This window comes from Sminthopsis crassicaudata, chromosome 1 (assembly GCF_048593235.1).
Source record: "Sminthopsis crassicaudata isolate SCR6 chromosome 1, ASM4859323v1, whole genome shotgun sequence".
NCBI lineage: Eukaryota > Metazoa > Chordata > Mammalia > Dasyuromorphia > Dasyuridae > Sminthopsis > Sminthopsis crassicaudata.
Window position 1 is genome coordinate 515,690,790 of NC_133617.1, and position 13,493 is coordinate 515,704,282.

Here is a 13,493-nt window from a genome sequence, read left to right on the forward strand (position 1 = left end):
GGTTTTCAACCTTACATTCTTGGTAGAAATTCAAACTGGTTATAGCATGTAATCTTTATATGTTGCTATAATCTCTTTGCTAATATTTAAAATTGTGTGAGCTCCTTGGAAGTGAAGACCATCTTTTGCCTCTTTTTGTATCTTAGCACAGTGTCTAACATACAGTAATTTATTAATAAAGGTTTATGGATTGATCGAATGAATATGCCTCAGTCAATTTTTGTTTTGATTCTCCTTAGTTTAGGTATCAAGATTATATTTGAATCATAGAATATGATAGAACCTTCTTTTCCTATTTTTAGGCACTTTTTTTATAAAAACCTTTTAAGCCTGGAAAGACTCATATGAACTGATGCTGAGTGAAATGAGCAGGACCAGGAGATCATTATATACTTCAACAACAATACTATACCATGATCAATTCTGATGGACATGGCCCTCTTCAACAATGAGATGAACCAAATCAGTTCCCGCAGAGCAGTAATGAACTGAACCAGCTACACCCAGTGAAAGAACTCTGGGAGATGACTATGAACCACTACATAGAATTCCCAATCCCTCTGTTTTTGTCCACCTGCAATTTGGATTTCCTTCACAGGCTAATTGTACACTATTTCAAATTCCGATTCTTTTTGTACAACAAAACAACTGGACGTGTGTGTGTGTGTATTGTATATTGTATTTAATTTATACTTTAACATATTTAACATGTATTGGTCAACCTGCCATCTGGCGGGGGAGGGGGAGCGGAGGAGGGAGGAAAGAGAGGAAAAATTAGAACAAAAATGTAAAATCACCCATGCATATATCTGGTAAATAAAAACTATTAAAAAAAGTTAAAAAAAAAAAACCTTTTAATTGCCAAGTTTGATTTCCCTCCCCCCCTCTTATCTTTCTCAATTTATCTGCTATATTTGACACAACTGACCCTTGTGTCATATTGGATGCTCTCTCCTCTTACCTGCCTGACCATTCCTTATTTTCCTTTGGCTAATTATCTTTATTAAGCCTCTCATCTAAGGGAATTCTCTCAGTTTGTCCTCGGAGCTCTACTTCTCTCTCTCTAATCTTTCCTTTTATAGCTCCAATCTCACCTATCTGCAGATGACTCATCCATGTTCTCTCCATCCAGTCTCAGACCTTCTTGAACTTCAGTCCCGTAATAGGCTATCCCAGAGACATGTACAAAACTGAGTTATGTTTCCTCAAAACCTCCCCAAGTTCTTAATCTTGGCATTATCCTAGACTTTTCACCCAACCCCACATAGCTAACCAATTGCCAAACCTTGTTAGTTATTGATACTTTCACATCTCTTACATTTGATATCCCTCACTTCTCATAGCAAAAAAAAAGAAAATTTAGTTCAAAAATTGTAAACTCTTCTCTTTATCTTTTAAAGATCTACAAGTTGGCCAAACCTATCTTTCTGGCCCCACTGGACCTCTGTTCCAGTCAGATGGGCCCAGACTGTCCTGCTTTACCTGTTTTGTTGAGTCCTATTTCCCTGTGAGACATAGTTCAAGGACCACCTTCTACACGAAGCTTTTCCTGATCTAACAGCTACTGTCCTCCCTCCCAAACCACTTTATCTTTAATTGCTTTGTGTCGATTTTTATTTATTCTTTTCATATTACACACACACACACACAGTATCCACACTGCGTGGCACACAGTAGACACTTCATAAATACTTGTTGACTGATTGTTTTTCAAGACTCATGACTATGAGTTATGAAGCTAAACTCCTTTTACTAGTTCTAAAAACATGGAGGAAACATTTTCAAACCAAAAATGATGGCAATAATGATGAATTATTACAAGAATTCACTTTTCATTGTATAACACCGTAGTTCTTGAAGGAGGTCTTTTGCCAATTTTCCTGGTCTTTGGGTTTCAACACCAAGATGATTCCATCTGTATGTAGTACGGGCAATGAGATTCAAAAACTCATTGACTATTTCATCAGTCTGAGTTATCTAGAATTGAAGTAAAATAGAGAGTCAACTTAAAATATTTCCTAGATAAAGGAGCAACTGTTTACCTAATTAATGCATTCCTTTATAAATGAAAAACAATAATATATTTTATTAATCCCATACAAAAGATCCTTTTCCTTTATTTTGTTTTTAAAATGGGGAATGTCTGTTCTCCCAGGAAGATGACAAAGTTAACTAAGTCATTTCCTAATGATCACTCTCTTCCACAGAAAGCTTTAGCTCTGAAATGTTTTGGGCTCACAAAAGGCTATATACAAATTAGGAACATTCTAAGAGAAAAACATTTAATGGAATTTCTGTTGTAAGCACTTGGATTGTTAGCAATGGTAAAACCAGATGAATGTGTGGTTGCCTTGCTTTAAAGTTCAAACATTACAAAAAGAGGGAAATATTGAAAGTAGAAGGGAAAATTCTTCCTATTTCCAAGCAACCTTAAATATATTTTTAGGCTAATGACTCACCTGTGGTCATGTCTTAGGACATGTCCAAGATTTCTAACACGCTAACCATCTGGGGAACAAAAAACACAGGAATGTTTATTCTATGTAATAGAGCCCAGAGGACTAACTAGTTCTGTTTATGCCTGAAAGCATTTTCCTAGGCCAATTAGTAGAGGGAAAAACACAAAAAGACAAAGAAAGGAAATAAAAACTCAACTGTGGGGGGGATTAAGGGGAGTACATGATTTCCAGATAGAGGAATATAATAGGAGTCCTAGGTTTGAAAAAGCCTGATTTGTACATCCTCTTCATCACAACTCTGGGTCTCAGGGCTTCCTCTTCCTCCCCCTCTGGCCCTTCAACTCCAGGGGCAGCAATAGTAGCAGAAGTACAGATGGTGGGAAAGACTTGAATAGCTACTGCTGTTACTATGTTTACTTGGCAAAGTAGGAGAGAACAGGGATTGCAAGCTTGAAATTGGGGTGTGTGAATTCACATATGTTCAAAAGGTATATACCGAGAGCATGGTACAGTAAATATAATAATGGGACCTGGAATCAGAGCATGTGGTTTCTTTTTTTTTTTTTTCTGCTTTGGAATATTGTTTATGAAAGCCCATTGTTACAGAAATGGGCATAGATCTGACCAAGAGGATGACTGGAATCCACATTGAAAGAAGAGAAGAGGGAGCAGAAAGGTACAGTGGAGAACACTGTAAATATCACCTTCATTACAATTTTGTCCTGGAAAAGCTGGGCTATGGACTCACCATAAACAAAGTATTTGACTTGAGCTATTTTGCACTCAGAAGTGGGATTATCTTTTGACTAATCTACTCAAACCCTCCAGATCTGGCCTACTTTTTAAACCAGTGTTAGAAGGGCCTCCTTTTGGGAAAGAGGAGTCTAAAGATTGTATCTTGGTACTCATTTTACTTCATTAAGGCCAGAGGATCACAGATAGCTGAATAAGAGAGGTCTTTAAAGATATTAACTAATTCCCTTATTTGGCAGATGAGGAAACTGAAGCTCATTCATTTTAAATGTATAAATAGGATTTGGTTTCAATCCTATCGCTGCCACTGACTATCTAGAATTCAGAAAAACATGAGAAGACTTATATGAACTAATATAAAGTGAAGTAAGTAAATCAAGAAAACAGCTGCCATTTCTGTTGTGGCAAAGAAATGGAAACTGAGAAAGGTATTCATCAATCAAAGAGAGGCTGAACAGTTATGGGATATGAATGTGATGGTACTATTATGCTGTAAAAAAATGTTGAAGACAGTTTCAGAAAAGCCTAAGAAGACTTACAGAAACTGATGCAAAGTGAAGCAAAAGAGTCAAGAGAACAATGTATACTGTTAACAGCAATATGATAATTACAGTCACCTATGAAAGATTTACTAATTCTGATCAATAAAATGATCTATCACAATCCAAAAGAACTCATGATGAAAAATGCTATATCCCTCCCAAAAGAAAATTGAATAACAACTATTGCAGATAGCAACAGTTTATTCTTTTCCTTATATTTCTTGTCTTTTTTTTTGGGGGGGGGGGCAGGGAGGACATGGCTAATGTAGAAATGTATTTTTTACATGATATCAAAGTAAGAATATTATATTGCTTGCTTTTTCCAGAAGAGAGTAAAGGAAAAGCTCCATGGAGGGGAGGCAAGAATTTGGAACTGAAAATAAAAAATTTTAAATGTAATTAGGCAACAGTTAACCAAATTTAAAAAGACCAAAGAAAACAGCACACACAATAACTATGAAACTTAGCAGTGCATAATAATAATGACTAAAATGACTAAACTTGGTCACAACAAAGAATTGATAAAATGTACTTCCTTTTGTTGAAAAGACAAGGGAGGGGCAGCTAGGTGGCGCAGTGGATAGAGCACCAGCCTTGAATTCAGGAGGACCCTAGTTCAAATCTGGTCTCAGACACTTAACACTTCCTAGCTGTGTGACCTGGGCAAGTCACTTAACCCCAGCCTCAGGAGGGAGGGGAAAAAAAAAAGATGGGGAATTGCAAAATTACATATGCAATATTACACAGATGTGGCAGAAATGATGGATAGTTTTGCTAAACTTTTTTTTTTTTCTTTTATTACAGGGAAAAGCTTACTAAGAAAGGGAGGAAAAAGTATATATATATATGGAAATGAATGTAAAAACAAAAGGCATCAATAACAAAAAGGAGGAAAGGATTTCAAAGACACAGGATACTGTACAAAGCAGTTAAGATATAGTCTTTGTCCTTGGGTACTTACAATGTATCACCAGAAGAATACTCTGAAAGCCTTAACTCATTTGCTAAATGGTAGAAGTTCAGCATGATTTTAAAAAAGTAACTTTTTCATTTATTGCTCACAGGTATGGTGATTCATTATGATAATGAAAGTCTTGATTTTCTTAAAGACATGAAAGAAACTGTATTTTAATTATTATTTAGGAACTACATTCAGTTTTATCAATCAGAAAATATTTATTAAGTACATACTACATGCCAAGGACTATATTAAGTAATGAGACAAAAACAAAAGTGAAAACAGTTCCTCCTCATGAGGAATTTATATTCTAAGAGAGCATGGAAATATCTCATTCTATGCAGGATCCATACAGAATGAATACCAGGGAGGAGCTGAGAGGATCAAGAAGAGATCATATAAAGGTGGTCTCTGAGCTAAGTTTTTATGGAAACCAGGGTAATGATGAGAGCATTCTAAGCATGATAGACTAACAAAATGAAAGCAGGAAGATGAGAGAAACAGAAAATGGCTCAATATGGCTGGACCATGGAATGTGTGGAGGGGAAAAACTGGAGAGACCAGAACTACAGAGAGGGTCCAGGTGGTGAGACTTTAAATGTCAGATAGAGGAGTTTATATTTGATCCAAAAGGTAACAGGTAGTTATTATATGGAATGAGGATAAAGAACGTAATATGCTCTTATCCATACTGCAAGTTAGGAAAATCACTTTTGTGGAGGATGATATGGAGTAGGGAAGTACTTGAGGCTGGGAAACTAAATAGAATCCAGTGAAGGAGTCCAGGTAAGAAGTGATAAAGGTCTTAAACTAAAAAATATTATAAAAATAAAAATGCCATCTTTTGGCAGCTGAATGACTATGTAAATAACTATAGGAAGATAGTGAACCTAAGTAATTGGAAGGATGATGCTACCTTCAACTCTAATTGCCATGAGTGGACAAGAAGTGGGTTTATGAAATGTTTTGGACATTTTGAATGTTAAGATGTCTATAGAATATCCAATTCAAATGTCTTAACAGGCAATTAGTTGGTGATGTGGACATGAGCTCTTCTAGAATTGGAAATGCACGACTGGGAAGTTATCTACACAGAGATGATAACTGAACCCCTGGGAACTAATGAAGTCAGTAAATGAGAACATATATAGAGAAAAGAAGAGTCCAGGCAAAGACTTGGATAATGATCCAGAAAAGGACCAAGAATCAGACAAGTACAAGAACCAGATATGAGTAGTAATATGAAAAACTAGAGGAAAGACTATACAAGAGTAATGTCAATTGCTGCAGAGGTCAAAATACTGAATGTTCTTAGGATGAAATAAATCCAAAATCAGCCTGAGGATTGAAAAAAGGATCATGGACATTGTGGGTGGAACTGTGAATACATCCAGCCATTCTGGAGAATGATTTGTAACTATGCTCAAAAAGTTATCAAACTGTGCATACCCTTTGACCCAGCAGTGTTACTACTGGGCTTATATCCCAAAGAGATAAAGGGAAAGAAGGAAAAGGGACCTGTATGTGCAAAAATGTTTGTGGCAGCCCTCTTTGTAGTGGCTGGAAAATGGAAATTGAATGGATGCCCATCGATTGGAGAATGGCTGAATAAATTGTGGTATATGAATATTATGGAACATTATTGTTCTGTAAGAAATAACCAGCAGGATGATGTCAGAAAAGCCTAGAGAAACCTACATGAACTGATGCTGAGTGAAATGAGCAGGACCAGGAGATCATTATATCCTTCAACAACAATACTATATGATGATCAGTTCTGATGGACGTGGCCCTCTTCAACAATGAGATGAACCAAATCAGTTCCAATAGAACAGTAATGAACTGAACCAGCTACACTCAGCGAAAGAACTCTGGGAGATGACTATGAACCACTACATAGAATTCCCAATCCCTTGATTTTTGTCCACTTACATTTTGGATTTCCTTCACAGGCTAATTGTACACCGTTTCAAAGTCCAATTCTTCTTGTGCAGCAAAACAACTGTTTGGACATGTATACATATATTGTATTTAATTTATACTTTAACATATTTAACATGTATTGGTCAACCTACCATCTGGGGGGGGGGGGAAGGAGAGGAAAAATTAGAACAAAAGGTTTGGCAATTGTCAATGTTGTAAAATTACTCATGCATATATCTGGTAAATAAAAACTATTTTAAAAAAAAAAGGATCATGGAATTTGACAATGGAAGATCAATTTCAGAAATATACTATATACAGAATAATAGTAATGTTCTGGGATGACCAGCTGTAAATGACTTTGTTATTGTCAGTGGTACAATCATCTATACTTACTCTGGAGGACTTATGATGAAAAATCCTATCCATACTCAGAGAAGGAATTGATTAAGTCTGAATATAGATCAAAGCATTCTTTCTCTCTTTATTTTTAATTTAATTTTTCTTGAGGGTTTTTATTTTCATTAGTGTGGGAGATCTATATTTTCTTTCACAATTTGATTTTTTATGGAAATGTTTTGCATAATTTAATATGTGGTTTCTTAATTGTGGGTAGGGATAAGGGAGAGAATCTAGAACTCAAAAATCTTAAAAACAAATGCAAAATCACTTTCAAGAACAGCTGTAAATAAGTGATGATATGACAAGTCAGATATCAAAGATTCTTTTTCTCCCTAAGTATCTGTTCCTCTTCAGTCCCCTTTGCTGAATCTTCACCTGGATCACTTACTCACTGATTGTGAGTGTCCCATAGCGTTCAGCCTTGGGCCCTCTGCTCTTTTATTTGGATTCTCATCAGCGTCCAAGGATTCAATTATTTATATGCTAATCATTTTTAGATCTTCTTATCTAGTTCTAACCTCTCTGCTGACCTCTAGTTTCAAATTTCTAATGGCTTATTAGACAGCCTGAACTGGATATCACATAGACCTCATTATATTATTCCCCCACACCTCCTCTTCTTCCTAACTTCCCTGTTACTGTCAAGGACATCATCATACTCCCATTCACCAGGCTCCTAACCTAGTGCCATTTTTGATTCCTCACTCTCTTTCACACTCAAACTCAATCACCAAGGTCTCTCCATTCTGTCCTCAGCCAGTGCAAAATGCTCACTTCACATCTGGAAGACGGCCAAAGCCTGCTGGGGTCTCTCTTCCTCAAGTCTCCTTGACTCCAGTCCATCCTCCACGCAGTAAGCTCCAGTGACTCTATATTATCTTCAGGATCAAATATAAAATACTTCATTTGGCAGTATGGCCTTTTATAATCTGATCCCTTCTGATTTTCCCTTGTCCTTCATTATACTCTGCAATCCACTGATACTGGCTTCTGTGCTGTTCTTCAAACAGTATACCCCCACCCCCATCTTGCAATTTTCACTGGTTGTACCCATATGCCTGGTATGTTCTCAAATACCAGGTATCTTCACTTCTGGATTATCCTTTCTCTAGGAACTTTTCTTGATCATCCATAAGTCTAGTGCCTCCCTGATTTCTTATTCATCCCACACAGAGCTTTTTGATATACATTTGTTGCCCATTAACTTCCTCATTAGACTATTGGCAACTTGAGAGTAAAAACTATCTTCTGTTCTTCCTTGCATCCCCAGCACTTATCAAAAGACAGAAATGATAGAACAGAAAAAAAGCAACAAAATGGATTCAGAGACAGAAAGACCAATAGAGAGGTTTGTGGCAAAAGTAGCCAGAGAGCCAAGAAGTGAAAAGAAGGTGTGAGAGGAGAGTGAAAAGTCAGGGCCATGGAAAGGATGGATGGGAATGAAGATAGGGCAATGAGGGACAAAGTAAAAATGTACCCAAAAAGATTAAGGCAAGAATAAAATGATCCTGTGTTAATTGAATTTGTGAAACACTATGAAAGATGTTGAGAGAGCTGGCAGTGTGTACAAAAGAGAAGAAAAACAGAGCCAAGTTGTTTAGGGTTTATTGAATTTTAGAGTGTATAGGGGATACAAAGGAGCCATAGAGAGGACGTTATTCACTGAAATGATCAGAGAATCCTGTAGAGGTATAATTCTGATTCCTGCTTAAAGGGAAGACTCAGATGATTGACTTTTCAGGGATCTAATTTAGGAAGGAACTGAATGTTCTTAGGACAAAATAGATCCAAAATCAGCCTCTGGCTGTTCCAGAAGGAGGTATTTGATCTCCTGCTTGCCAGTCCTATCACACAAATCATCTCTCTCATATCCAGTGTATAAAGCACTTTCCTTTCATATCCCCCAATTTTGCATGTCTAATTAAACCAGAAACTAGAGCTGGAATGGATTGGAGTAGTACTCAGTCTTGTCAGAATGATCCATTTAAATCATAGTAAGAAAACCTCTAACATGAAGTTCTTGCTTCACCAATCTTAGAATGCCCTACCTCTGGCTGACACAAACATTAATAATAAATCTAGCCTCTTTATAAAACAAGCCAGTTGGTAACCACCTGCTACTTGGAATGGGAAGCCCTTAGAAAAGAAGGTCTGATGATCTTATACAACTGTCACAAGAAAATGGTCATAAGGACTTCAGAAATATTTAGCTAGAAATTCCTTTGTCAATTATATTTAGTTGTATTACTCAGGCTGCCTCTGATATGTCAATTCAGCCATTGTTACAAAGCTTAATTTCAAATGCTGATAAGGATAAAGTTGGTTTTCAGAACATCTGTAGGCATGGCATCCAGAAGGTACATATATTCTACTATGATGAGCAACAAGATGGCCAGATGGCACCCAGCTGCTAAAGATGCATATTTGTTTTGTTAGTTTCAGAAGCCAAGGCATGAAGGGAAATATTGGCTTTTTATCATTTAATGAACTTCCCTACTATCTTCAGTGAATATATTCTTTCCAACTGATCTGATTTATTAAATTTAATGAAGACACATTAGGATTTTCCACTGAGTTACTGCTTTCCATCAGTCTCAGGGTTAGTTTAGGAGCATTAATTTATAGCCATAGTTTTCTATGGGAAATGAGCTGCTTGTTGAAAGTAGCAAACTTCAGAATATAATTTAAATGTAGGACTCTTCCTTTACAATCTAACAATTGATAAAAACTTGCATACGAGGTTGAGTTTTGCTGTGGACACTTCAATAAAGTAGATCCCCAGTCCTGCATCCAATTATTAAAGAGAAATGCAGTAGACATAACTAAAGCAGGGTTTTGGTATATTTCTTATGTGTTCTTTTTCTGTCCCTTTCTCCCATACTGTGTCATCCACAGCAGGACATGATCAATGGAATACTGCCTAATTCAGGGACTAATAAAACCTCCCAAGTTATCCGTGACCCTCAGGAAAACTGAGGTCACAATGTGGGTCTATTCTCCCATTCCCATGGGTGGCAGAGATTGGGAGTACAGTAGAGGATGTGTGTTTCCCTGGAGGAATGAAAGGGGCAAAAGAGAGCAGAGAGGAGGAAATGCCTTGTGCTGATATTTTCTACATAAGTAACAAGGCCTGCAGGCAAGTTCTTGCAAGGCTAGGGTTGCTTCTAAAAGATGCCGACATGCGTGGAAATGGAAGTCAGAGAAGCAAACAATGAAAATGCTGACAAAGCCTTCTAATAGGCTTCATTGTTGATTTACCCAAAAAAAAAAAAAAAAAAAAAAAAAAAAATCCTGAAAGGATTCTCTTTATGAGAAAAGAGAAAAAGAAAAAAAAATGAAAAGAAAAACAGCAGCCATTCACTCATCACTAAATGTGTGTATTGCTAAGAAGCAACATGGATTGCTGAAAAGAAGGCCTTTCTCTGCAAACCTCCAAGGTTCTGTGATACTCAATTTTAAATGTTACTTTATGTAATTCATAATAGTGAAGATCGCTATAGAAAGATGAAAAATGTAATATATAGTTTGGAAGGAGGTTAGAAAGATATACACTGTCTTCTAATTAATTAGGGATTATAAATATGAACTTGGTTGGATTTGCAGGGTAGGGAGAAGATCTTGGTTATCTGGAATATTGCAAAAATTGTAGAGGGACCACTAAACTATGGAGAATGTGCTAAATTATCTTGGTTTGGGGTTTGGAACCCTCTATCTACTGATTCTATTAGACACTCTTATCTCACAATTAGAAGTGAATGAATTTGGCCTTCAAAAGTAAGAGGTAACAAAGACCAATCAGATCCAGTGTTCCTGATGCTCAAAGTGGTAGAAATGTGGGCTCCTACTTCTATCTTTTGACTTCTTAAGGTCATGGCAATATGAAATAACATTAATTAAAAGAGTATACAGAACCCACCCATCTGGCACAAGATAAGATGAATGCCTTCCTCTCTCACAATTCCTTCAAGCTATCTCATGTTCTCTTGGCTTTTACCTTTGGCCACATATTCCCTTTTATCATTTTATTGAACAGGTTTTTCTTTACCTTTTATTTAATATACAGCTTAGCTATTCCTGTTCACACTTGGATGTTTCATATAGTAAGTTTTAAAATCACTTGTAAGTTAATTGAAAGGCCATGGTGTAGAACTTTGTACACCATAAATGTTTAAAAAAAAAAAAAAATCTTGCTTTCTCCCAACTTTCAAAAAGACTTATTATTTAAATAAAAATGAAACATTCTCTGTCCTCAAGAGATTATACTTCATTTTATGTGGATGGGAAAAATTCTACACATGAATAAATAAATAAATGAACAAATGAATGAAATGTAGAGCAATCATGGTGTGGTGTGGGGGATGGAGAGGGCAAAAGCAGGGAATAATCAGGAAGCTCAGAAAAGGCCTCATGTAATAGATAGCACTAGAGTTGGTAAGAGAAGGTATGCCTTGAAGGGGGCCAGGATTCCAGGAGGCAGGTGACAGAGGTTTGTAAAAGGGACAGAGTATATAGGCCAGTTTGTTTGGAACATAGTATATATACATCAGGTGTAAAAATATGTTGAGCCTTGGAGGGAAATAAAAAAAAATCTGTTGAAGTCAGTGCATGAGCAGTCATTTTTTTCAGTCATATCCAACTTTTCATGACCCTGTATGAAGTATTTTTGTCAAAAATACTGACATGGTCTGCCATTTCCTTCTCCAGCTCATTTTGCAGATAAGAAAACTGAGGCAAATGAAGTACAGTGATTTGTTTGAGGTCAGATTTAATCTGAGACCTTCCTGATGCCAAGCCTGGTGCTCTCTCCTGCACCCCGCCCCCAAAAAGCCACTTTGTGGAGAGCTGGAAATGCCCCATGGAGGAGTTTATATTTCATCCTAGAAGCAATAAGGAGCTAGTAAAAGCTTTATGATCATGGCCATACGAGTGCGTTCATGTATGTACCTGACATTATGTAGGGGATGGATTAGAAAAAGAATGGATATAGGGAAGTCAGCCAGCAAACTTCTGCCATACTCAAACTCAAATTGTGTGGAGACAAGACTGAGGAGAAAAACAACAGGAGCAAGGATGGATTTATGTGGAAAGATAAATATTTTTGACAAATTGAGATGAGGTGTAAATGGGGCACAAAGGAGGGGATATCTAGGAGGCATTTGAGAAATATGATCCTAGATCTCAAGAAGAGATGACTGCACATAAAAACTGTCCACACTGAAAGAAACTGATTTGATCCAACTTTGAAATAGCTTTGGATGACAACTGGAAACGAGACATACCCTAATCAAGTTAGTCAGCAACACTATCTGTTGTGAAAAGAATGTTATTCTTAGGATTTTATAATTTTTTTTCAAGAGTTACATAATGTTATAAAACCCTCATTAGAGCATCATGTCCTGTTGCCTCTAATTTTCTTCTTCCTAGTCTGCCTTTTCCCAAAATAAAGTTTATACTCCCTTAGCTAATGGCTGCCCCACTGTGCTCCCACTTTCTTCCACTGATGCCAGAAGCATGATCAGCACTTTCTTTTGAAACAGTGAAAATTACATATGAGTATAGAGTCCCACACCTTACCCTGGCATCAAACTCAAGCAACTGTTGTGACTCAGAGATAGCTAAGTGAGATATTTGGGAGCTGCCTCATTTTATTTTTTTAAATATATTTTTGAGTTCTAAGCCAAAAGAGTTTTCCTGCCTTATTATTCTGGAATTATTATTCTGAAATTATTCTGGAAGCAAATGAGGCATACCACATACATAAAGAAATTAAAAGAGCTCCAGAAACCCAAATTAGCAGAAGCCAGGCCCTCATAAGGCTGATATACTACATAGGAAGAGAGAAGCAAAAAAATGGGTTTTTCTCGAGTTTTCTGCAAGTTTATATTGCAAGGCCTTTCTCTAGACACATAGGCCTGGAACTCTTTTTTTGTTTTTTTAATTAAAGCTTTTTGTTTTCAAAACACATGCATGGATAATTTTTCAACATTGATTCTTACAAAGTCTTATGTTCCAAATTTTCCTCTTTCCCCCCCACCCCCTCCCTAGATGGCAAGCAATACAATATATGTTATACATGTTAAAATATATGTTAAATATTTATACAATTATCTTGTTGCACAAGAAAAATCAGATCAAAAAGGAAAGAAAATGAGTAAGAAAACAAAATGCAAGCTAACAGCAACAAAAAGAGTTAAGAACGTTATGTTGTGATCCATACTCAGTTCCCAAGGCCTGGAATTCTTGAAGGTGATGCCAAAATTGAGACATAAGGGTAGAAAAAATAGAGTTTTAGTTTTAGAATGGATTTTTCTGATATTGTCATGGACCCTAGAAAAATAACTCCCTAAATGTTTATCTCCCTAGAACAGAGCAATCTCTATGGCTCTTTGCAATCACCCTTTAATCAGAAGGCACTATGAAATCTGTTTTAATTTGCCTGGTTCTTTAAGCCATAGT

General features: G+C 36.6%; 1 protein-coding gene across 7 annotated transcripts in view; it reads right to left on the minus strand.

Annotated features, from left to right (window-relative positions):
• Window positions 1-655: 655 nt before the first annotated feature.
• FANCC (FA complementation group C) overlaps window positions 656-13,493 on the minus strand; it is a 181,274-nt gene continuing 168,436 nt past the window's right edge. For 5 of the 7 annotated variants that reach the window (XM_074281683.1, XM_074281676.1, XM_074281678.1 and 2 more), the window contains one exon: window positions 656-1,977. In XM_074281683.1, coding sequence (XP_074137784.1) covers window positions 1,816-1,977 — 162 coding nt within the window. In that variant the 3' untranslated portion in view covers window positions 656-1,815. Of the gene's footprint in view, window positions 1,978-2,451; window positions 2,509-6,644; window positions 6,715-13,493 lie in introns of those variants that run through there. The other 2 variants (XM_074281680.1, XM_074281679.1) reach the window with 2 other exon arrangements.